General features: G+C 37.4%; 1 protein-coding gene across 5 annotated transcripts in view; it reads right to left on the bottom strand.

The window, feature by feature from the left end:
* Nucleotides 1-26,611, bottom strand: part of GRIA4 (glutamate ionotropic receptor AMPA type subunit 4) — a 226,125-nt gene that overhangs the window by 134,278 nt on the left and 65,236 nt on the right. For all 5 annotated transcript variants that reach the window (XM_065730040.1, XM_065730039.1, XM_065730042.1 and 2 more), the window contains exon 3: nucleotides 14,301-14,540. In XM_065730040.1, coding sequence (XP_065586112.1) covers nucleotides 14,301-14,540 — 240 coding nt within the window. The remainder of the gene's footprint in view (nucleotides 1-14,300; nucleotides 14,541-26,611) is intronic.

Genomic DNA, 26,611 nt, shown 5'->3' with positions numbered 1-26,611 from the left:
TTGTAGCCACAAAGCAGACATGCAGAATAAAATTCCCTTCCACGCTTGTGAAAAATAATTATCCCTTATGTGATTTACAGCTGCTTAAGACATTCATCAGTGCTGTTTTCCTATTACTCCAAGCCAGAATTACAGCAGTGTTGCTGCTTCTGGAATTTACTGAGTAAACTGCAAATTTCCAAGCTGACTTTTAAAGGATGACCAGGCTGCCACATTGTCTTCTTTCAAAAGCACTCACTGATAGGGAAGGTGCTTTCCTAGGATTATAAACAGAAAAGCCTCAGAGGAAACTGCTGAGGTGACAGGAAGCATTTACAAGATCTGAAAAAGACAAGAATCAGTGGGCAAGTAAAATTAAAGTATTCCCTTCCCTCCTCAACAAATCCTACTCTTGGAAAAAAAGTGTTTGCTTTCCTTTGGTACACAGAGAGAAGCAAGAGGGAGTCTGGAAGAACAAGGTTACTGAGGAGTATGATCACTGTAAGGCAGCGCTTGATCTACATAGCTGAAGTGAACCTGTCCTCAAAATAACTGAAATAGCTCAGATAACTCAGCACACATCTTTGAGTTTAACACCTCCACGTGAAATACCTGGAACGTAACATCAAATTACTCTGGACAAGTAAACTAACAGCTGAAATTTGACCCATCCCAGTAATAAAACCTCTCGCACAAGAACGTGAGGATCCTGACTGAGGACAGATTATGGCTCAGAAAAACTGTATGGTTTTAGGTGTTATAAAGTAGACTGACTTGAGGTGTGGCAGGACACAGAGAGGTTGTGGATGACTCCACCCAGAGGCATTCAAAGCTAGGCTGGATGGGGCTTTGAGCAACGTGGTCTAGTGGAAGGTGTCCCTGCCTGCAGCAGGGGGATTGGAGCTAGTTAATCTTAATGGTCCCTTCTAAGCAAACCATTCAATGATTCTGTAATCTTCAAAAGAAACTGAAATAATAATTAAAATATAGTACCTGGTTTTGGCCAGCTTGGATTTGCTGCCAACTGTGGATTTAATAAAACTTCATCACTTTCTACTAAAATAAGTAAAAAAAATTGCAAACATTGTGAATATGATTTACTGTATTTCAAACACTCTATGTAGATTACACTGGATATCTGGAAAGTGAAATGGACACTTCATACTGACAATATTTTCCAGTGATTTCTAATCTCATTAGGCATTCTAAGAATATCCAGAAGAGTAGTGTAAATAAAATACACTGTTTTCTGATGAGCTTTGATGAGCAGATGTTCCGGACTTTTGTTGATTCATGTCTGGGGTGTTTTTAAAAGTTTTCTGCTTGTGTTCCATTTCCTGTTGAAGGAATTCAGAATGACCCAGATGAAAAGGGCCAATTGTGACTATGTCTGCCTGGATGCCACCCAGACCAGCAGCTGTGCGATGGCCACTGCAACGCGCCTGACTTGCAGGAGGACAGATTATGTAATTTGGCTTTTAGGCTACTTGTGAATTCAGCTCTTAGTGTAGACAAAATACTGCACCTCTATGCATTTCTTATTATCACTCCTGTCTGGTAGCCAGAAGGGGCATTTGAGGATACAAGACAATGCCCTCGGTGAACCTCTTTTTTTGCTGTTTGATGAGATGTGGACATGAAAACCATATACGTTTTTAGCAGCAATAATGTAAGTACATAAAAACTTGAAATATTTCCCTTTCTAAACTTATTTGGAATAAAAATGAGTCAATAATTGCTTTGTATTCTTTCTGTATTTCATTTCATTTAAACCGGAGTGCTAATGCATTAATGTGTATCGGGAACTATTTATTTAACCTGGATACAAAACTGCACTTTTTCTTCCACAGCAGGTAGAGATATCAACTAATACTAAGAATCACTTCATTCTAAAAAAAAAAAAAAATGTTTCAGGGACAAAAATGCAAAAATGAACATACAGGTGGAAGAGGAAAGTGTGGGAAAAGAAGCAGAAGGACTGTAGAGAAGAAAGCCAGTGATAAGTGATCAAAGAAAATAAAAAAATGAAGAATCAAGAAAATAAATCTGGAGAAATATGTGAAAATAGTTTAAAATACGGAAAACAATGCAGAAATAGATGTGGAGGTGATTCATGATATAACACATTTGAAGATTAATAAATCTCCCTGAAGAAGTGGAAATGTGAGGAACAAAATGGATAAACTGAGTTTTGGAAGGCCCTTCTGATCAGAGTTTATGAATGTATGGAAGACTGTTGCAGTACTATGCACAGCACATGATAAAGACATGGGATTATGAACCTGAAACTAGAAATTCCAATCCAGAGGGGAAAGAAATTTTGCCTCCTCACAACCTGATTTGAAATCAATCTAATTCAAGGCACAACTTAAAAGATATACACAATGCCATACTGGTCTTTTAAAACTTTATTTAAAGAAATATTTCAGATAAAGAATGTTCATTTCTCAAGAAAGCAATTGTTCTATAAATTTAACTGAGATATTTTTTCCCCGAATTTCATTTCTTTGAAAAGTAAACACAAAATCCTTTTCATGGAAGTAAGCCGGTTTAGATTATCCTACTTTGAATGAGTTTTGAAATAAAACATGAAGAATATTGGGACATACTAGTTTAACAGTGTAAAACTCTGTTTTTAATGTGACACTTAATGAGAGTGAAACTATAAATTAGATGTAATAACATACAATTTGAAATTACTGCTAGAAGACTTTCCAGCAGTTTGAGGGAGTGATTCTGTCTCTCTACTCTGCTCTCTTGAGACCCCACCTGGAGTACTGTGTTCAATTTTGGAGCCCCCAACACAAGAAGGACATGGAGCTGTTGGAGAAGGTCCAGACAAAGAACACAAAGACAATCATACGGATGAAGCACCTCCTCTATGAGGACAAACTGAGACAGCTGCGGCTCTCCAGCCTGGAGAAGGTGCCAGAGGTTCTTTGTAGTGGCCTTCTAATACCTGAAAGGGAGCTACAGGAAAGCTGGGGAGGGCATTTTATAAGGACAGGTAGTAACAGGGCAAGGATAAATGGTTTTGAACTCGAAGAGGGTAGACTCAGACTAGATATTAGGAAGAAATTCTTTACTGTGGTGGTGATGAACTGGAACAGGTTGCCCAGAATGGTTCTGGGTATCCTAGAAGCATAAGTCCAGGTTGGACAGGGGCTCCGAGCAATCTGGTCTAGAAGGAGGTGTCCCTGCTTACAGCAGGGTGTTGGAACTAGATCTTTAGGTCCCTTCCAACCGAAACTATAATTCTATGATTCTGGTGGTGTGAGCTGAACTTCTAAGGTAAGATTTTTGCAATTTAATTGATTTCAGCTGTTCTCCATCCAGACAAAGCTAGGAAATAAAATTATTATTATCCATATATATAACGACATATGCAAGGATTTCCATATATAGAGACATATAAAAAGCCATCTACACCATCAGCACACACAAGAGAAGAGCCCAATCTGCAATCAGAAATAGGTCTGTGCTTGGGACAGTCAGGTTCATAACCTGCTTTATACTACCAAATGTAAACTGTATCTGTATATGGCAAAGTAGGTATTTGTAACTCCAGTAGATTAAGTTTTTTGAAAGTATTTTGAGCATCAGACATATTTGATAGCATTTATTCCATTAAAGTACTTTAACTAACAGAAAGAAAATACCTGAAAACACAGATATCTTAAAACCTTGCTTATCTTTTTATCTTTTTTTATCTTTTATCTTAATACCAAGTTTACGTACAATGTAAACTGTCTTTTTCATGTTGTTTCATTTGTACTAATCAAACTACTTCATAACAAGCATCAACAAATATATTTCTGTGTTATGAGGAGCTCATTTGAATGAACTCACAACACTCTGCTTATTATCTTTACATGCACAGTTTTTGAATGTGTATCTAACTTGCAATTTTTTAATCAGTTTTCTTATTCTGAGCTCTCTACAGAGAAAACTGAGCTCCTGTAAAATGATTGTCTTTCTAGGACCTTACAGAATAACAACTGTCCCACACCAAGTAAGGCTCTTTATCAGCACAGGGAAGATCTAGAATAAAAACCATTATTCTCTGGCTAGTTTCTTTCTGAGTAAAAAAAACAAACAATGAAGGATTAACATAAAGTACATATTGGTTCCAGGCATTTAGTCTAGCAACCACAGTTTTGCATTCCCAGCTTCTCTCTTTGGTGAAAATTCTGTCCTTTATTATGCCCAGATCTTACATTAAAAGTTGACCAATTGCAGTCCAAGTCAGACTAGGAAGAAAATGTATGTCTCTTGCTCACAGGAAAATGTCCTGCAGCATCCAAGTGTACATTAATAATAAAACTTACCAAGGAGGTGGTACAATAGAGTTTTTGAGTCCTTACGACTTAAGGATCTTATGGTAGCTCTGTTTTCAATTGAAAAATGCACAGTATCTCTCAACAGTCACTGCAATTTTGGTATCAGATACAGCTGTTAATGCCATTATCTGTAAATATTAGTGAAGGAAATTCTCTGTGCAGAGGCAGAAATAGCATCTGTAGCATTGTGATAACTAGTCAATCATTTTAAAAGGATCTCTACACTTCCACCTCTTGTTTTGTAATTCAAGCAAAGACAAACTAGCTGTACAAACATGTATGTAACTAGGATTCAGCTGTGACTAATGAAGCAAATACCTTAAGTATAGCATTTCACAGACAAAACACATCTCAGAATAGTGGAAATTTAAGTGCACTGGAATACACATTTGTTATAAAAAGTAGGTAACGTAAGTCCTTAAATTAAAGATTGCATAAATGATGCTATGACAGATCGGTCAGTTGAAATAAAAATGCCCAGCTCTAAAAATGTCCTTGGAAGTAAACACTTAAGTTTATTTCACAATATATTCTAATGCTGAATTACTTTTGCTTCTTACTGAAGAATGTAAGAAGTCACTTGCACTACTTAAGAGGTAACTTAGTCTCACTAAATAATCCATGGAGAGATCAAGAAAAATTGGTCTAATACATTCTGATACTTATTTAAGCAAAACATGTTTTGATATTTGTAAGTCTAAGTTGTAAGGCTATTTGTAAGTCTATATTTTGTTTATTTATGTTGATTTTTTAAAAACCCTGCTTTATACTGTATTAAAACTTGGCACATTCACCCACACATAGATAATGCTCTCCAAAGACAAGCTAATTTTTCTAACTAAAATGCATTTATAAACAAATTGGCACAAGTATTTGTTTTAGATTCAGTATTAAATTGGCACTATGTCTGCTCTCTGGCAGCATCGACTATACTCCCCTTTGTTTGCTGCCACTCTCTGCTCCAGCACTGAAGCCAACACCTGTGGCTATATAAAAGGCTATGTACAGCAGCTGCGGGACTCAGATGTCCACGCTGAAATAAATTTCTAAAGCATAAGCATTTGGATCTGTGGCTAGCTTCCTCATCTGAGTCTTTTCAAGGTCTTCTTTAGAGGTCTGCATGGTTGGTTGTATCTATCAACTGTCTGCACCACTAATACTGACCAACGTGTCGTTTTAAGATAGAACAGCCTTGCAATTCATAACAATGCTCTTGGATATTCTGGTGTAAGGCTGCTGGAGTCCCTTTCTTGAAGACAGCTTTTTGCAGCTTCTGTCAGTGGTGATACCACTGATACACATCTACGTAACAAATGGCAAGGTAAGAAAGATAAATAATCAGTAAATCACAACAATTAATTTCCGCTTAGAGCTCTGTTGGAATCTGGATGGAATTCATTTAGTCTGTACAAAAGATGAATGTAAATCACATTAGTATTAACATAAAGCACATTACATGGGATGAAATAATCACAGCATTCATTTTTACAGCACTTTATACACTTATCTGTATAGGACGAGTGAAAAAAATACTAATCAGAACAATGCCTACTCATGTAGTCAAGTACAGCCTGTGCTCAGGACCATTATGACAAACACAACCGTACTAGTAAGCCATAAGAGTGTCTGAAGTTAACTTTGCTTTGTAGAGAATCTTGAGTAAAAATTCCAGTTCAAGAGGGTTTGTTTTTTTTCTCAAAAATACTACTCATAGTCTAAGGTCGCCTCCTTTCTTAGTGACATATAACTTTCTGCTATAGAAATGCTCTTAAATAAATGGAAAAAAGGTATTCAGAACTATATTATTTAGCTTTCAAGTAAAATACGAAATGTGTTACATAAGCAGGTAACAACAAGTAAACTGTATGTGTATAAAATCATTAGAAAACAGCATGGGAAGTAGAAATGCTATTTTCATTAGGATGTTGCAATACAAAAACGTGTAGAAGCTACAGTCATACTCGAGTTATATTTGTATGGCTGAGACTAATGCTTCTTGGAAAAGAACTAAGCTCTGAGGATTCTTCAGGACTGTCACAAATAATTAGACAGAGCAAAGATGCTTAACTGACACAGCAAGTTGAAAAGCAAAATTTAAGAACATGCGCCTTTTCTTCTCCATAACATCCACTGACCCACAATGAAGGAAAGCAAACACTTTAGATCAGGGAGACAATGGGTAGCCCTTTATTTAATATATTCTGACTGATGTATTTCTACATAGGTTCATAGGTTCATAAGGTTGGAAAGGACCTACAAGATCATCTAGTCCAACCATCCTCCTATCACTATCCCTACCCAACTACTAAATCAAATCCCTTAGCATTTGCTAAATCAAATCCCACCACAGCATTTGCTGGAAGGGACTCACGAGGATCCAACAATCCAACAATCACTATTAAGCTGCATTGTGTATTCTCCATGCTTAGCTAGATGAACCTCCAGAACTTCTATGTAGCCACATCTGACCCACTCCTATAGAACAGCAGAATCAGAGCACCCATCTGCACACCTCACATTCAGTTTCTGATTTCCACATCTACACTTTCCGTTAATCTCCACCTTTGTCTAATGTTCAAAAACTATAATCAATGAGAGGTGTACTTTTATTTAACAAAGCAGTTTGAAAGCCCATGGAAGATTTGCATATGTAGTGAACACTGAGTTCATTACTAGACAGTTATACTGTCTTAATTGGTAGTAAGACAAAGGAAAAACAGGAAGTCACTGTATCATCACTGATGTTGTTGCAGCTGCATCTTTATTTCATGTGTACATTTACTACCTAGATTTTCAAGCTGTTATCAGCTGTGAAGAAGATGAGAACATGTTGGCAGTTTGCTGGTATAATTATTAATGAGCTAACACTTGACAAACTAAATTTGCTACATACCAGTTATCAGTGAATGAAACACTGATTTATTCTATGAAAAACATGGTATTCACTGTTTCACATGTATTCACTAAGTTGAGACAGAATACAGATCATATTAAAGGAGGGGACAAGCTTAGTGCAGTATTTTGTATGTTCTCCAGTATGTTATGAACTTTCTCTTCACATAAAATCATAGAAACATAGAATCATAGAATCACCAAGTTTGGAAAAGACCTTCAAGACCATCCAGTCCAACCGTCCATCTATCACCAACAGCCCTCACTAAACCATGTTCCACAATACAACGCCTAAAGGTTCCCTGAGCACCTCCAGGGTTGGTGACTCCACTACCTCCCTGGGCACCTCCCATTCCAGCGCGTGACCATCCTTTCAGAGAAGTATTTCCTAATATCCAGTCTGAATTTCCCCTGGCACAATTTGAAACCATTCCCTGTAGTCCTATCACTAGGTACATGGGAGAAGAGGCCAACCCGCAGCTCACTACAACCTCCTTTTGGGTAGTAATAGAGAACAGTAAGGTCTCCCCTGAGCCTCCTCCAGACTGAATGATCCCAACTCCCTCAGCCATTCCACATAAGGCCTGTGCTTCAGACCTTTCTCAGCTTCACTGCCCTTCTCTGGACACGCTCTGGGGCCTCAATGCCTTTGCTCAACTGAGGGGCCCAAAACTGAACACAGTACTCAAGGTGCAGCCACACCAGTGCTGAGTACAGAGGGACAATTACTTCTGTGCTTCTGCTGGCTCACTATTTCTAATACAGGCCAGGATGCCACTGGCCTTCTTGGCCACCTGGGCACACTGCTGACTCATGTGCAGCCAAGCATTGACCAACACCACCAGGTCTGTTGCTTCCACACAGTCTTCCAGCCACTCTTTCCCAAGCTTGTAGCATTAACTGGGGTTGCTGTGGCCAAAGTGCAGGACCCAGCACTTGGTCTTGTTGAACCTCATCCCATTGGCTTCAGCCAATAAAGAGTGATAAGGTCTGGAATCAAAAGCAATATGCAGAAAATAATCTGGAGTTAAACAGTACTTAGAGGCATAATATTTTCTTGGCAGTACTGTGTTGTAATTTCACATTCAATTTGCCGTTTATTAGCAGCATTTTGTATTTTTTAACTCATTATACTAATAAGAAGCTTTATTTGGTATTTTTATTCAAATAAACATGCAGGCTGTATTTCTACATTTTTGCTAGCTTTGGTTTGTCTAGCTCCTTAAATTGAGCTAAATATTAAAATAACTTTATAGCTGCTCTAATATTACTTCTCTTTTTCATTATTAAGACATTGACAAATTTGTTCAGAAGTGTAGTAAAAATATCAAGTAAAGCTTGATGTAGGGCCAATTCTTGAAGTTTCTGAATGCTCAGCAAACAGTAACTTAGCTTACTGAGTGCCATATTATAATTACAGCCCTTCAACCTGATTTCACAGTGTTTTTACCTTAAGTCACTTATAATGCTTTTGATCTGATTTTTGAATAATAGAACACAATAAATGTTTTACAAAGGCTATATATATAATTGAATAGCAATAATATATTATGGAAAGTTGTTTCATAGTAAAAAATTAAGTTATATTTTCAGAGTCCCTAGCATTGTGGAGAAATCATTCCCAGTTTCCTGGAGAAATCATAAAATTTACATAAATATAAATCCTGAGGGGACCTAAGAGATCGTCAGAAGCGGGATGTAGTAAAGGAGATCACCACTGCAGACATTTTCTAATCTCTTCTCTAAAACCTCCAGTGGTAAGAATGCCCACAATCTTCTCAACTTACTACAGTGCTTATTTAACCCCACTGAAACATATTTCCTATTAACACCCTAAATCTACCTCCCCACAAAATAATTCTTGTTGATGCCTTGATCACAACTGATACAAAGAAGAACTGGTCTTTGCTCCTCAACAACCTTCTTCTACAATAATCTCAATTCTTTAAGCTTTTTTTCTCACAAGTTATGATTTCATTCTTTTTCACATTCCTCCTCTCTTCTGGACTTGTGAAAATTACATAAGTGATCACCAGTAACCACAGTGCCATTCCAGCACAGATGCCTGATACTTCTGCCATGCTCATACTGAATGTCTTTGACATAGCTGTGAACAGTATCTAGTGCTTTCAAATAGCAAGGAAATAGTCCTGGCACAGTAATGCCACCATCATGCCCTTTGCGTGTCTTATCCTTCTGATTCCATTCCACTTCCTCAACTTTACAGATATTTTCAATCTCTGCTGTTGAAGAGTGAATCCCAACATCTGACATGGCAACCCAGCCAGCTGAGAGTGAACAACATCCATCTTCCTTTTCCTACGTGCAGTATATTTTTCCTAAATCTCAAAATGACATTTAATTTGTTGCAAACAGTACAATAGTCTTGATTTATATTATTTTTAAGACTCACCATTACTCCTGACATTTCTGAAGATACCGGTGTCAAGTCAGTTGCTTTGCACTTTGTATGTGTAACTATGGTTTTCCTCTTCCGAGTTTACTCTTTGTCCTGCCTTTATCATAGTTCTTCTTGATATATCTGTTATGTAAGATCACTTCAAACTCCAAAGCTGCTATGCATCACTCTCCTTACTTTTGCCAGGCTGGTCACCCACTAAAGCTCTTTATGATCATGCAAGTTCATACTGGATGTTCACGGGAACAGGGCAAAGACAAACCACTTACTTCTTGTGAAAAATACTGATACTTTTAAAATGTGTCATTAAAAACTGTTTGGGCATATAATTTTCCAGACACCGTGCTATAGCTTCTTCTCTGTTTTCTACATTTTCTGGGAGAATGAAAGGCAGGAGGAGTTCAGTATAGCAAGCAGACCTGATGCTTACTGCTGGGACAGCTATTCTGAACAAAGAAAATTAGATTAGCCTAATAAACTGATTATTAATAACCAATTCCAAAATCCAGAACTATAGAGGGAGAGCTGTATATTTCCTATAGCTTTTTTTTTTTTTTTTTTTTGCCTTCTCCAGACATCTGAGATTTCATTGATCCTCTGCAGGTGCTTGAAGATAAACAAATTTTGCTGCTCTAAGTGCTTTGTATGAATTTGAACTCGCCATTAGAACTTGTGTAACCCTTCTGCCACGTTCAGATTTTCATAAAATTCAATTGTTCCACCTTTAAAGTAGTTGCTATAAAGACAGTGTGCAGAAGTCTGGGGAAATTAAATTCACGTTGTGCACAGTGAGCTTATTTTTCTCACCTGCAACCATGACTGAGCTGGTTTAACGAAAAAGATGCAATAAAAAAAAAAAAAAAAAAAAAAAAAAACAACAACAACAAAAACCAAGGTACAGACAGGCTCATGGACAATGCCTAATTTCTAGAGAACTATTTTACAGTCTCTGCGTAGCCAACTGCTAGGCCAGCTGGTAGCTCCAGCTCCTGCTATCACTCCTTAGTCACAGTCAGGGGCTGACAACTCTTGCTGGGAAACAGATTTGAGTGGCTGCTTTACTTTGGTCTCAGCCCTTTCAGCCTACTGGCTCTGTCCTCCTCACTGTCCTGCGCAGCCCTGCAGCTCTCTGGGCTCCAGCCCCAGATACATGGCAGTGCACACAGTGCTGATAACATCCCAGCTCTCAGGAACACTGCATACAGCACAGACAAGGAACACAAGCCTGCACAAGACTCTTATAACTTCTCACACTTCACCTTAAGGTTTTAGCCTCACTTCTTATTTGCTTACCTTCCCTGCTAAGTAACAAGTTGCATATTCCTTCATCAGATCAGATGTCTTTTGCAAAGCCTGTTTTCCTTTTCTGTAACATCCCTTGCTATTTACAATTCATTTTGTAGCTTTACCATTCCTCGTACTATCTACATTCTGTCACAGGACAGTAATTTTTCTGCAAGTTTGGCAGAACATCAGAAAAGGAGATTTAACGTACTGGCTGGAGCTACCTCCTCACTGGAGTTTGTGAGTGCCAAGACTACTCCATGGCATAAACCCAAGTGCAGCGTGTGACAGTGACCTGGAGAGTTGCAGTGACAGTGCATTCCAGTAGCAAAAAGATTGGAGTTGTACAGGGGGCTGAGGGGCTGTCCAGAGATGAACAGAGTGATACAACAGAAAAACCTACCTTGGTCACAGGAGTTAATTGTTCGCCCTCTAAGAACTGAGCTGCATGCAACAGAAGAGAGAAGCAGGTAGAATGGAAAGGCTGGGAAGGCATGTCTGGGAACAACACTGCTGAATGCTGCCTTCTTCCTAAATATCACCTGTGTCTGGCTGGAATGTATGCTTATTATTTACCTTCCTGCATTAGGATTTATTTATAGCTTTCTGGTTAAGCTGCAAAGAGAAACTTATAGGACCAATATAAAAAAGAAGATGTGACAGTTCCCATCCCTACGGTGAGACGGGCACATCTAGAATGGAGAGGAAAGATCTTTAACAAAAATCTAGATGTGACTAAGTTCTGGTCTCACAGAAATCCTACTGTGATTAAAGAGCAGTGATTTTTTTTTTTCTTATTACACTACATTGAAAGATGTATTTACTTTTTTTTTCATATCATATCTGAGTTCCACATTCAAAATCTTATTTTGGAGTGGTAGTGAAAATTATTATATCTTTGCAGTTATTCAAATACTTAAAGGTACATCAAAACTTATTTTCTCCTGCATTAAACAGTCACAAGACCTATTCAGATTTTGAGAGACAATCCAATGTATCACTCTTTGCATTCAGCTGGCAAGTGTCATCTCTTTATCAAAGACACACTGATAAGTTCAGAGTTGCTGAGTTCAGTGCCATAAGAACTGTTCACTGACCACACTATTACAGAAGATGTTCTGAAACTGCCCTTGGTGCAACATTGCAAAATGATGCCTCAATCTAATTAAGCATGTGGATTTAGATAAGAAAGGTGACTGCTGGTATTGCTCTTCTTCTCATGACAATTTGTTGATTGTATAGGATCACAACTGTAATTGTGTGCTTGTTTACTTGCTCCCCATTATGATGTTTAGAGTAAGAACACTTAAATTCATTATTTTTTCTCTTTTCTTTTAGTTATCTAGCATGTTCTAAAATGCAGAATAATTGTCACAGGCAACTTGAAAATTAAGGTATAGCACTGTTCACTTAAAACTAAGGTACAGATTGTTCATTGGGTACAAAAGCAAAGTGCAAGCCATTAAACAGCACAGAAGGTAGAGCAAAGTGGAGATTCTACAGCCAAGTTCTGTGATCTGCAGTAGTTCCCTAGGCAACCTTAGTGGTTGGTGACATCAGGAAAAGGTGATGTACTGACTCTAAGAAGAACAATACTGTGACGGCAACTGGTTGTGCCAAGGCACTGATAAATCTACCTGCTACCCTAGGCCAAAAGTCTATCACTCTTTTTTTACCAAATTCCATGCTTTGGGTGAATTTTAGTCCTTATGCACTCATCATAATTCCAAAGAACACATCCATCCCTAAAGCTACCCACCTCCAAGGTGCGACCACCCCTCACTAAGCATGTGCTCTGAATTTTGTTACCTGTACTGTTAAAAGTGAAATCTGAAGAAAGGCATATATCACCCACCTGTATAATAAGAAAATAGTATAAAAATGACTTCAGAGGGGGAAGCTTAGGGAAGACACCATTGCACACAAGGTAGTAGAACACGTGCATACTTCTGGGACCAGTTGACCAACTAAGCCTCTCTTCCTCCCCATAGCATCACCTACTGGTATGGTTCACACACTTGGTTATGCTGAGTGCTTCCCTGGGAAATGCAGCAATCACTGCAATGTTTGTTTTATAATTTAGTGTGATTCTGGCCAGGCTGTATTACTGTTAGCTTTTTTGCACATGCTTTGTATTGTTTTTGATTAAACTCACATGCTTTGCAGACAGTGAATTATCACTGGCAGTCCATAAGAATCTGTAACCTGTTGCTAATAAACACCACTACCAGTAATTATGGAACAAAGCAAGCCCTTTTTTATTTTAGTGCATTACTTTTTTTAAAATTTAAGTTCAGGTATTTAGGCAGTGCTACAAACTTACTAAAATATAGTGACTGTATATACCATAAAACTGACTTCTACAGCCGTAACGAAATAATTAAACAGATTTAGCTAGGTCAGAATGATTTCCTATTTCTATTGCAGAATAATGACACTGGAATAAAGCCGCTTCAATTCAGAATACTCTGTCCACATGGGGAGCTTTAGTGAAACAGCTGTAGTAAAATGATTATTTGACTACAGCCATGCTCACTTTTTCCCTGAAAGTAAGCCATCAACATAAAAATTTTGCCTCTTTCCCAGAAGCTCAGCCATGTTGGCTGAATCTCCCTCCATACGCCAAGGCAAAATGTTTTGCCTCCAGAATGAACAATACAACATGCAGAACGTGAGATTTTACTTCGCAATTAGGCAGTAAATGACACAGTGCTGTGATGCACTTTTAGTTTTTTACCACTTAAAAGTTCTGAGATGCTCTGCAGTGGGGAATGAAGAATATGAATAAAAAGTGCCTTTTGTGAGGCATTATATATTTTATAAAAGTATGGTCAATTGCAGAAGAAACTCCAAGATGAAAGCAGTAAGAACATGGAGAAGGCTGCTGCTGTGTTCTCTCTACATCAGCCTTAATTTCTGTGCTGCAGCCTAAGTGCCACGTGCTTGGTGAGCCTGTCCTGATCTCCCAAGGCATGAGAGGCACAATGGGCTTGCTCACATCTCAGCTCACACTGGTGCAGGTGCAACAGAGAAGTGGTCATCCCTCTCAACTTCTTGCTAATGCTGCCACTTATGAAGTGACCGGAAGACTGATCTGAGCTGTACAATTCTGCTTATCAAACTATCTTTATTGCTCTAACATTAATTAAAATGTTTTATTATTCCAAACTTGAACTGCAGGCTTCAGCTGGTCGATTACTATTTGCATTCAATGTCCAGTATTTGCAGATGAAGGAACTGTTCCTTCAGCGACACAGCTACCCAGACAAAGGTACTTAAAATCAAAGAGCTTTTAAATTTGACTCCTCACGCTATCAATGCCATATAAAAACACACAGTTCCTGAAAACGTCAATTGAACTAAAAATAAAAGAGGTTACAACTCACCTCGATCTGTGTCATACAGGAAGACAAAGCGGTTCCATTCGTAGTGATCCAGCAAGCTCAGGAGGGCTCCCCGCAGCGATGGCCGCAGCTGCAGCACAAACTGACTCTCACCCTCGGTGGGAAAACTCGGAGTGATGAGGGAGATGTGCAAGGCGCTGCAGAATGAGGTCAAGGTATGTACTGATCTCTTATCATAAAGTCCAAAAATTGCAAAAACTCCTCTAGAATATTGGGAGCAGACTGGAAGAAAAAGAAAGAGTTCATCTTGTGAATAAATCTGTAAATATATACTTACTCCAACATCCCTGTTTCCTAATTTAAAGATTTCCATTTCTGTCTGAATAGTTAACTTCAGTTTTTATGTGTGTTTCTTTCTGGAAACCAAGAAACACAAGGGCTGCTCTGAAAGTAATGCCTCCTATTTCATGATGTTGGTCTGCAACCCCAGAGGCAGATGTTGATGGTACAACAGGGCAGGTTGAACCTTCCCATCAGTGTTGTGTTACATTTCGTTGCCATGTGGCAGATGGCAGCAGAAGGGCAGTCTGACAGAACGGCTTCTGACATGGAAATGTGGATGAAACAAAGATGCGTACCTAAAACCCTCAGATGCAGAAAAGATGGCATCCATTGACACTGATTGATGCTTCCGTTTATAGACACCAAGCAGTGGATGTGAGCAAAGTGAGGTGATGGGTGGTGCATTTCAGCCGCGGTGACAGCAGCGTGAAAGAAAAGCCACATTCTAGATGGCCCTGCACAGCTTTCACAGCACAAATTTAAGAAGGTCTCAATCAGCTCAACCACACCAATCAGAGAATTATAATCAAGGATCTGTGTATAGAGCTGAATATCAGCTTCAATGTGTTGGAAATTATTATGGCAGTGTTGCAATATCGCAAAGTTTGTGTCAGGTTGGTCCCATGAAAGCTCTCACAGAAACAGAAAAAACATTGTACGCAAGTTCGTCAGTACTTGTTGAACCAGTATGAGTCTGAAGGCTACAATTTCCTGGAGCACATCATTACCAGTGATGAGATTTGGTATCACCACTATGAATTGGAGTCAAAATGGCAGTGTGTGGAATGGTGATATGTGAACTTCCCATTGAGCAAAATGTTAAAGACACAGTGATGCGCTCTGTCTTTTGGGATAGGAAATTGTTTCCTGGAACTCAGACAAACCATCAGCTCTGATTGTTAAATTGCAAAGCTGACTAAACTGAAAGCTCAAACTTCCAGAGTCAGGTCAGAGAAGAGAATCTTTCTCTTGCAACATCATAATGGCAGACCCCAGAACAGTTTGAAGTCCATGGAGTGCGTTGCCAATCTTGACTGGACTGTCCTACCACACCCATTGCATATTCCAGATTTGGTGCCTTCTGCCTTCCGTCTGTTCAGACTGATAAAAGATGAACTACATGGGCAAAATGATGCTGTCATAGCACCTCTGAAACAGTGGGTCATTTCTGCTGGTGCAGATTTTTATGAGTGAAGCATGAAGGCACTTGTTCATCACTGAAAAAAACACATAGATAATGGAGACAAAAATGTTGAAAAATAGCTTGAAATTTTTGTAGTTTTGTATACTTTTGTAGCTTGAAATTTGCTCTGTCACATACTGTAACTGTGCTTTTTTATCTGTTGTAGTTTCCATGGAAATAAATAAGAAGCATTACTTTTAGAGAGTCTTCATAAATATCAAAATAACATTTTGTCACTTTTGGAATCTATTCATAGAACTTTACATCATCTATAGGGTTTTTTGCTTTGTTTTTGTTTTTAATTCTAAAATAAAATAGAAACTAAATAATATGTTTTTTCATACCAGTGGAAAGTCAGCATGTGCTGTTTTAGTCATAGCTCTGTACACGATCAGGGTTTGATCATTTACATTATTTTAAGCAGAAGAGTGTTCACATTTCAAAACATGAAAAATATCACAAAAATGTCATCAGTCTTATGAGTGAAATCTGGACATTTTAAATCATATAAGTGTGTAGAAGGTTCACTCACATTTATGCATGGAGACCCCATTCTGCATTAACACTATTAAAGACACTAAAAAATAACAAACTACTTAATGAACCATCTTTTTGACTTTAAGAGACCAACTGAAGTAAAATGGAAGTCACTGTGACCAGCCTATTGCCCCAAGTCTTTTATTTCTAATCTGTGTCAAACTCAAAACCAAAAAAACAAATGAACAAATGACCTTAATATGTATTCTGAACTTTGATTTGCTCTTGGGATCATTTAAGACATAAAGAAAGACTTCTATTGATTTCATCTGACTGGATAAGGGCTTACTGATGCATGTGCATAGAAACAGACAGGAGGGTATTTTCTTAAGTACAGCCTTTCTAGCAGCTAATAGGTCCCAATGAAAAGAATTCTATTTTTCTTGAAGTATAGAACAGTTTACTAGAAACTCTGAGTGATAATTATCAGTTAGCTGTCTCACAGTCTCAGAAAATTAAGAAAGGAACAGACAGGATGTCATCATAGATATGTATATCTTAAGTTCTTCTGTTCCAGATCCTCCCTTCTGCCAGGATGTTCCTACAAATACACTGAACAAGGGAAAACACAGAGCATGCCTTTTTAACTAGATGACTAGTTCTCCTCACTTCCAGCCTGGAGTCACAGATACCCAGACAGATCAGCACAGTCAGGGTGCTACGTACACTCTTAGCAAACAGTCTTATTCAAATCAGTTCAGCTTTAACTGTTTCACATTACAGCATAAAGAGCAAAAATAAAACTCATATATTTTTCTTGTTAGATTTCAGTGATTTACCTGAAGCCAGAACTGGAACAAGTCACTGGAGGGCAATACTGGGATTTTATGTATTACCTCATTGTTTCAGCCCCTAACCTAATGATTTTCACAGTCAGAATATATAAATATTTCTAATGGTTAAAAAGCTTTCTTCCTTCTTCAAAGGTCCCCTTCAATATGTTGATACACAGCCCTTAGTGTTTGCTTTGCTGGATCACACAGCATACGTTCTCCTAAAACCATCAAATGACTGGCTCTCCATTTCCCTAATCATCCCAAAAAGTGCTGTTCTTTTCTTTCTCAGTTTCATCTTGTCTGTCTTGAACATAGATGAACAACCTGCTCAGAATTTCAATTGAAGGCTTTCTGCTTCTTTTTGCATTACTTCCCCATCTCTACTGTACAACACTTCTGCTGACATAATTTAAGATCACGTTGCTTTTTTTTTCTTCTAAATATGCATCTCAGCAATGGCTGACAATCATCTCAGGATCAAAATTCTGCTCTTTTGTCTTCCTGGGTCATTTCCAAAAGATGAGTTTCTGCTTAGTGCACAGTATGTTTATTAGTCACCAACATACAACTTTTCCATTATGTCACATATATTGCCGTACTCCTCAAAATTACACATTTCTAGTTATTTTCTTAGTCCACCCTTAACTATCTACAGATGTCTGTGTCTGCCTCACCTGCAAACTGCATCAGTGTACTATGACTTTTTAACTCTGTTATATGTTATAAAAGCAGTCTCTTAGTACTTTCCTGACATCAGTTATGGTTCTCCAGCCTGGTACAACACCTTCTATTAGCATTTGTTGCCATCTTACTCTTAGTTCCACCCCTAAATTGTAATTCCTCTCTTTGCATCTATTTTCATAGATAACCTTCCTTAAGAGCATACTTATTTTACTTCAGTCTCTGGGCAATATGAAGGTATTGATTAGTCCCATACGTTCTATCCTATTAATTCCTGGTTGCATGTTACTCCATTTTAAGTCTAGAGCTGTATTTTAAAGCTTTATTTCCATAAAAAATTGTCCAATTACTCTACAGACTATTGATGTCAGCTGCTGCATGGCTGGCAGATTCTAAGTCCATTTTAAAAACAAGTATTATACTTTCTGTTCACTGATCATTTATATCACAACTGATTTAACAACTCAACTAAGAAACATATGTTATTCCATTTGCCCTTCAGTAAACCAATGCTTCAGGAATCATGGAGAAAGGTGTGATTTCCAAATTCCCACTACTCATCAGGCCTCTTTTTTCAAAATCAACATCCTCGACTGAAAATCAATGTGAAGTGCCTATTTTTTTTAAGCCATATCCAGATTTTCACGATTTTTCACTCCATCATCAATGTATATCAGTATCAGTAATTTTCCTATATCTTCCTTTTGTATTCATAAATCTAAATGACCTTTTACAGTTCTATCAACATGATTTGGAAGTCTCAGTTTTCACTGGCAGCAGTAATGTAGACTCTGATATTCTGAAAAACAAACAACAACAACACTCTTTATCTCTTGATTTCTTACTTCTAAAGATTTTAAGAACATTTGTTTCTTATGTCTTGAATAATTATACATTCAGTTCTAGAGTCACATCCTGTAAGCTACTTTCCTCTGTAAAAGGATTTGTCCAAGTTCTACAACGCTTTCTGTAAGGAATTATCAGGACTTCCCTTCACAAGCACAGCCAAGTTGACATTACCAACAGTAAAAGCTGAATCTACAACATGTGCACATAAGTGCTAGTTGATAAATGTATTTTTAGTTTAGAGAAAAGCGTTTATAAGGTGATAAGGGCTTCCAGTTTTATGCAGGCAAAATACTTTTCTTAACACATGGTCCATACAGTAGGATTTTACATGATTAAAAATTCAAGAAATCAGTATCAAGCTGTGAAATGGTCCCCTTGGTGGATTTAAAGCTCAGAATCATTCTCAAGATGTCAGAAAAAAGAGGAAAAAAAAACCAAAACAGAAATATCATTAAACATGATATTAACCTTTTCACTAAAAATAACAGGATAGTTCTGCATTTTCTAAGCAAACTATCTTTGCCACAGCCTACAGTCCAAATGCAATAAAACATTACCTGACTATCTTCAAAGTCTTGAAATAACAAAACCAAGAATGCTTAAGTTGCTATACTTCAGATCAAGACTGGCAAGTTACTGAATAGTGTCCTTTGCTCCTTGATAAGAAGAAATGCTAAGATGAAGAAGGTTATTACAATTTTTTATTACTCTGTACAATACCCACAGAGACAAAAAATGCATATGACACTATGGAGATTAGGCTTAAACATATGCAGAGATGCTGCAGCGCTCCTGAATCAATTTTACAGTAATCAGCAGCAACTACAAAAATCAGCAAAGCCATGAGGATTTGCATTCTACCTCACTACTGTTCTCAGAAAATGCCTCCAGGCAAACATGACTACCTGGATTTCCCAATTCTTTATTTCTCTTATGATTCTAAAAGCATTTTACTTATTATAAATGGACTAAAGTACTCTTGGTAAAATACAGTCTAGTATTAGCATTCCAAGATAATTTTAAGATTTTTCTCCCATAAATATGAAGCAGTGACAAACAGATTTTCATGAGCATACTTTGAAACTTACTGAATGATAATTTGTCTTTAAACAAGACATCACTTCATAGCTGACAACTTTATTTCAGTATTACGCATATGACTTTCACCTGCAAATTTAGCAATACCATTGCTCTCACTAAAGATAAGCAGAATGTAATACATCAACTACACAAGGTAATTTTACCTTTTACCTATAATATTATCTAATATTACCTACTATTACCTACTATGTATAATATGAACTAAGTATGTTCTATTCTAGCAGTTCGAATTATGTATTCATACTGTCACTTTAAAAGAACAGGTTACACATGAGACCTTCATTTAAAAACAGTAAATCATAATGCCATGATGGTAAAAACAGTACACTGCAGTGTTTACTGAGAAATACAGTCATGGCATATGTGGTCTTCTTTCTCACTTCAAAGACAAAACATTCACTTAAAAAAGAAATGCCAAAAAAAAAAAAAAATCCCAATTTCTTTTATTTACTGATATTCCAAGTTATACCCACGAAGTTTAAAAGCAGACAAGTGGAATGTCAGAGCCCACATATGGCAGTAACAGTAGCATCAAAAAGGACACAAGGCAAGCAGAAGTCTGCCTTGTGAAAGCTATATTGGTCTTGTTTCATTATTTGGTCAGACCTCAAAATTTTCTGATTTCTTCAAGAGGCAGTTTTTCCTAAGACGTTTACAAAACTAAGCCAGGTAAGCAGAGCACATCTGCCAACAGTATTAATTTTTCTTGGTACCTTATAGTACATACAACATATAGGCAGGAATTTGGCCAACTCACAGTGTAGCATGGAAGTAGCAGGACCATCCTTCACAGCCATGACCCTAAGACTTCCAGGGCACAGGCTCTGAAACAAAGTGCTGACCTCTCTTTTAGAATGATTTCCTCTAGATTTTAGGCTCCTACCTCTGGTTAGCCATTGCAGACACACTGACAGGCCTACCAGTCTGCCATGAAGCCATGAACCATGGAAGCACCAAAACTGCAAGGCTCAAAGCAGTTTGGTTTATGAGAGTTTTCCAGACATGAGAATGGTCTTTCATTGCTATATCTTCATTTCCCAATGGTTTGGAAATCCAGTTAAAAAATGAGGGTTGTGATCTGTTCTTAACACTGCTTCTGCTGCTTCTTTCAGCTCATGCTTCTTTCCTTCACAAACCCATGCTCCAACATGGGTCCTTCCCATGGTCTGCAGTTATTTTTTAAGAACTGCTCAAGCACAAATCCTTCACTTGGGGTGCAGTCCTTCAGAAACAGACTGCTTCAGCATGGGTCACCCACCAACCCCAGTTCAAAAAACTGCTTCAGCCTGGGAGTTTCTCCACAGACAACAGCTTCTGCCTGGATCCTGCTCCGGCATGGGCTTTCCATGGGCTACCTTCTTCACCATGGGCCTCTGGTGGACTGCAGAGAAATTTATGCTTTGTGCATGGAGCTGCCTTTTGCCTTGTTTTTGTGCCAACCTTAGTCGATACAGGGATCATTGGGAAAATTATTTAATCTAAATACAGACCTGTCTCCCAAGGCCAAATGATTTATCAACCTATCTGCATGAGATCTCTAAGACCTAAGAAGAGATTAAGTACAACTCCTAAAACAGCTTTGAGACAAGAGTTCCCTGTTAAACTGTCCAAACAGGTCTCCTTTCCTTTTACACAGAACTCAACATCTTTTTCTTCTGTGTCCTCCCTGATCCACCTGATCCCTTCACTGACTGCCACCTCCTGACAGAGGACACAAAGTCAGGCGAGGCTCCACATCACAAAGCAAGTGATCCAGATTCATCCCCATGTAGTTTTCAATCATCTTGTACCAAATCAAGAATAAATTTGATTTAAATGTGCTCTTCCTTGAGTTTATGTTTAAGACTGCTAATTTGATACTAAATTATGCTCTTGCATTAAGAAAAACTCCAAGACTCCAAGCATTGAGACTGCTTTAATGAGGTACCTTCTTCAGTTAAATCATTGATATGAGACGATGGATAGGATTATAGAACTGAAGACAGTGTTATCCAAAGTGAGCAAATTAAAAACTTTATAGATGTATTAGGACTCATTTACTGCTATCTTAAGAACAGTCTTGCATAGAAAAGAATATCTAAACACTGCTATCCAAAAAAAGGAGAAAATTGAAGAGTTTCTTATAAATTATGTTTTCTCTGTACAATGAAAGAAATACCCATCATAAACATGATGACTTCAATTTTGTAGATGTCACATGATCTGCTTTTGCCCTTACAAGATAAATTTCTTCAGGCAAAAAAATTTATCTTCCTCTGCCTTTGGGAGGCACACATCATACTTTGGTACTACCATGCCTCAAGCATTCTAACTGGAAATAATATTACACTTTTTCTGTAATAGAAATCAGTTTATTGCTTTATAGTTTAATATAGTATTAATGATTGAGGTGAACAAAAAAGAAACTAAATCTTTCTGGTAAAAAAGAAAAACAAAAAAAACCCCACAAACTGAATCATAAACACTACCCTCTCAAATATTCTCTCAACTGCTTATTCTCCTACAGTATAGTTCAATAATTATGAGTCCAGTATATCAGGCACTGACCCTTTGAAACTAAATTCATATTCCAAGTCAAATCATCTCACATTCCTATGTAGGGACAGGAGTTAGAATCAATAGTTCCTAAGTGTCCCTCCCATCTCAGAATATTCTATGATTCCCATCTTTCAGTTCCCACCTTTTCAACTGCCAGGTCTATTTCAGACTATGAGCAGTTGACAGAAAGGCTAGCCTCCTCATAGATGTTTGAAAATAGATCAACAAATAGTCTTTATCACCTATGGCCTCTAGGTGTGACTGAATATAAAATATTATGTTAAACCTAATGGACCTGTACTTCGTAATTCTACAGTAAATTCTAGAACTCAAAGAAACAGACCACATAAGCTTTTGTCATAGAGGTTAATATGTTTAGTTGCATAAATAAAATTAAACACATAGTGTGTAGGAGTACTTATTCAGAAATCAGCAGATAGATCGATCAAACTTGAGGTATGGAAGCCATGAGTTTCGTTTACACTTTAACTCATAGCAGTGGGTCTCTACCATATCCGTAAGTGACTTGCCAGCTCATTTAAAAATACTCTCCTAGAAAAAATGAAAATCTTGGTTTACTATATCATACAGTAATTTGGGAAGTATTGTTTTCTTTGTGCAACTGCAGATGTGAGAAAATACTACAAAGCAAATCACAGACTTGTTTCACTTTTTAATTAATAATTAAATTTCCAGAAACAATTCTAGTGAATTGTCTCTAAAAGGCTATTTCTGCTCAAGTTCCTGAAACAATAGCAGGACATGATAATGCATTTCCTGCTTACTGAATGGAAAAGAAATTGAATTAGCTTAATTAACATGCACAGGGTTTTCCTCTTTCAAAATCTGTCTGAACACTGTAATATAATATTTTTTGTGCGATGTCTTCCACCAGATCACTAAGTTACAGAACGTTAGCTTTAGAAGGTTATTCTGAGAGATGCTCAAAATAACAAAAAACGAAGGGCCATAGAGACCAGACATGACTGACTCACAGATTCAGCTGCTGAACTCTATGCTTCCTATGGAACAAGCTTTGCTCCTCTCAAATTAATACACTGATTGAAGCTTTCTCCAAACCAGTCCCAAAAAATCCATGTAAAGAGCATGTACATATTTTAGTTATACATGCACACATGGAGATATGAGGACTGTCTCATTTGATCCCTCCACCAAAAATTAGGTATTTTTGGTGGTTTTCCCATCTCCACAACAGGAAAAGGTATGTTCAGAAAATAGATCATCCTAGCTTAAAATGGTTGTGCAGATTTTTCCACTGTATATATGTCCTTTTCCTGTGGCAATAAAAATAGATTGCAACTCAGAAAGACTTGACATCTACGTTAGATAGCTATATTTAATATTATAGGGTTGTTTTTTTTTTTTAATCTCACTCAAGGAAATTTTCCTATGTGTTTTTCTTCCCTGTCCATTTGTAGTTTCAGTGTGATTTGGAGCTGACTTTCCCTGAAACCCTCCTCACTCAGTGGGCACAGATTCCTTCCAGCCAGGGCTGCAGGCATTTCTCCAATACAGACCATGCATCTCTGTTTTCCTGGAAAGTGCTGACAACTCTCATTTCTTGATGGTGAACACAAAATAGCTCAGCCTTTCATAAATTTCTATGAGGAAAACTGCTTTAATCTTCAAGTAATTTCCATGAGAACATTTCTCCACCACTAAGGTATTTTACTTTCATTAATATGTAATTCCAAATAATTTAAATCCAATGGAACATTTTTACACAAGAAACATTTTCCACTGGGTTTATTTATGAAATTTCTCTTTCCGTTATGCCTTGGCAAATCTACTTGATAGAACTCCTCTCATGAATTTCACATGTGCTGAATGCTAACAAATCTTTTCTAATTTTTAAAAGTACTTAACAGCTCTCTGCAACAAATTACCCAGTCTTCGTGCCTTTGTGGTGCAGTCCACACACCACGGGTCTGGCATTTACAGTCATCTATCAATGCACCTAAACATGCATTCTCTAACTCAACCACAGTTTCCTCTTCGAACAGTCTCCCACACAGAATTCATATGCAGCATTTACCTTCCATAGTCGTATGAATGAGAATCCAAATTGGTACAGAAGTTCTTTTTTGTCTGTTTTAAAAAACTGACAAAAATACCATCACCACATGGACTGCAAAACTTTTCAAACTCAGAGAAGAGAAAATGTTAAGACCAATGGATTTGCTAAAAAGTTCCCAGGATTTTGACAGGTTTTCTCAAGGACAAAATGTTGACAGTTATCTCTTTTTTCTTTCGGAATAGAAACTTAAAGGGGCATAACAGATTGCATGGAAATTAAAGTAGACTAACAGTTAAACACGATGGAATCGGTGGTAAAATTCCCAGTTGCTTAAGTAAGGTCAACATTTCAACTCGGATACTTTTGTGGCAGTTACGAGATCTTTGTGAAAATTCTTTAGCTTGTTAGCTGACGGAAAGCTCATCTTGATCACTTATAAATATCTGCAGAATTCATGGCTTATAATGCATCCAGATTGCCTGTGATTAATTTATTTATTTTTTTGCTGTTCACTGATTTCTTTTTCTTACATGACGTTATTTGTTTCACTTCAATGTCTGAACTTCATCCAGACATTCCTTTGCAGAAGAAAAAAAAGTGACTTGATTCCCCCCCACAATGTGATATTTTATAGAAACCTTTTCCCACATCCAACTTTAATGAAACAGAACAAAGACGAGTCTGAATTTTGTTTTAAGAAGTAATCCTTTGATGGCCCAATTTTCTACAATACGTAGCTTTCCTGTTTCTTTTTATCTTAAATAGAGAGAAAAAGCAGCACATTTAAGCAGACATTTATCTTGCCAGAACTGAAAAAAAAAAAGCAGTACTATTTTAAATATGAGAGCATCTAATCAAATGGGTAGTTGATTACACAAACATATATTTTCAAACATAGCTACTTAATCACAGATTTTTCTTATGCAGAAGAACAACTATTTAGTACTTTTCACACACAAAAAATCACCACACTTTTTTTTTTTTCTTTTTGGAGAAAAATGCTAATTCTGCACTACTTTTGCAAGCAAAGCCATCACAGAATGTAATGTACTGAATTTCATAGGAAATTTGAGAGCTGGAGCAATATATTAAAGCATATGTTAGGAATTCTGACCTAAACTGTTTTAAGGGTGCTATTTCAGTGTTATCATCATTTATACATCGTATTTGTAAACAATTAAAGTCAAACCTTGTGTTCTATTCAATTGAACTAAATTAAAACATGAACTCCGCTGTACTTAGAAGCTGCAATAAAGCAATTTTTGAAATAATTAGGTATGTTTGTTACTGAACTTCCATGTGACTTTAAAAGGGGAGTATTCACCTAACTGTTCTGTTTGACTTTGGAAATCTCTCCCGAGATCTTGAAATGTGTAAGAAAAGGAAGGAAAAGGAGGCAGGAAATCATAAAAGATGTGGCTAACTTGGTCCTGCTTTTATACGGAAGGTCTGAAGGTGTTTGTCATTAAAACTGGAATGTAGATTTTAGCCTGGTTCATAGCTTTATCTTTTAAATCAGAGCACAGGAACAATAGCAATTTGTCTTTCAGTGGACTTCTGTTTTTATGTTACTCATAAATCTGTGTCTTCATTTCTTCTACATGAATCGCATAACCAAGGCAGACCATTCCCTAATGCACAGTGGTGTTGGTCCAGCCCAGCTTTTGAACACTGGTGTAGGTGAGCTAGGATTTTGGCTACTTTCTTCCCTCAGTAACAGATTTCACGCTACCACACCCCCTCACTAACAGCCTAAGTCATTGCTTGTATTGATTTGTGTAACTGTCAAAGAATATAACCAAAAATAATACTCTGTACTTAGCTATATCTTTGCATATTTAATACCTTGCCTCTGATTTATTCTAGCTATCTGTAAACTGCTGGAGTGAATAATGCTCTTGGACTTCCTACTAGACTTTGCATCTCAAGAGTGTCCTACTGACCTACAAAGGAAAGACTGGGCTGAAATCATTTCTGCTATGACTTGTCCTTAGAGCTTCTAAGGAAAGACATGTAAGACAGAAATAAACAGTAGCTCACAACTGACTTTGACTTTTCTTCACATAACAGGAAAAAAAAACCTTCTCTGGAATGCATTTATCCACCTGAAGAATGAATCATTCACCTCAGAAGTCTCAAAAGTCATGCATCACAAATGTCGATTGAAAAACATTAAACACAACACTTCTTTCTTGGTTATTCCTACATCTAGGTGTTATAGCTAAAGCCAGAAAACTTGATTACTCATTTTTGAAAGTGATGTCAATATTAAGAGGACACATATAAAGAAATATTCATGTGTTTTTCC

Source organism: Cyrtonyx montezumae, unplaced genomic scaffold (assembly GCF_038088225.1).
Source record: "Cyrtonyx montezumae isolate F1298 unplaced genomic scaffold, pur_monq_1.0 scaffold_12, whole genome shotgun sequence".
NCBI classification, from domain to species: domain Eukaryota; kingdom Metazoa; phylum Chordata; class Aves; order Galliformes; family Odontophoridae; genus Cyrtonyx; species Cyrtonyx montezumae.
Note: the sequence above shows the minus strand (reverse complement) of the source record. Positions and strands in the feature narration are given on the sequence as shown.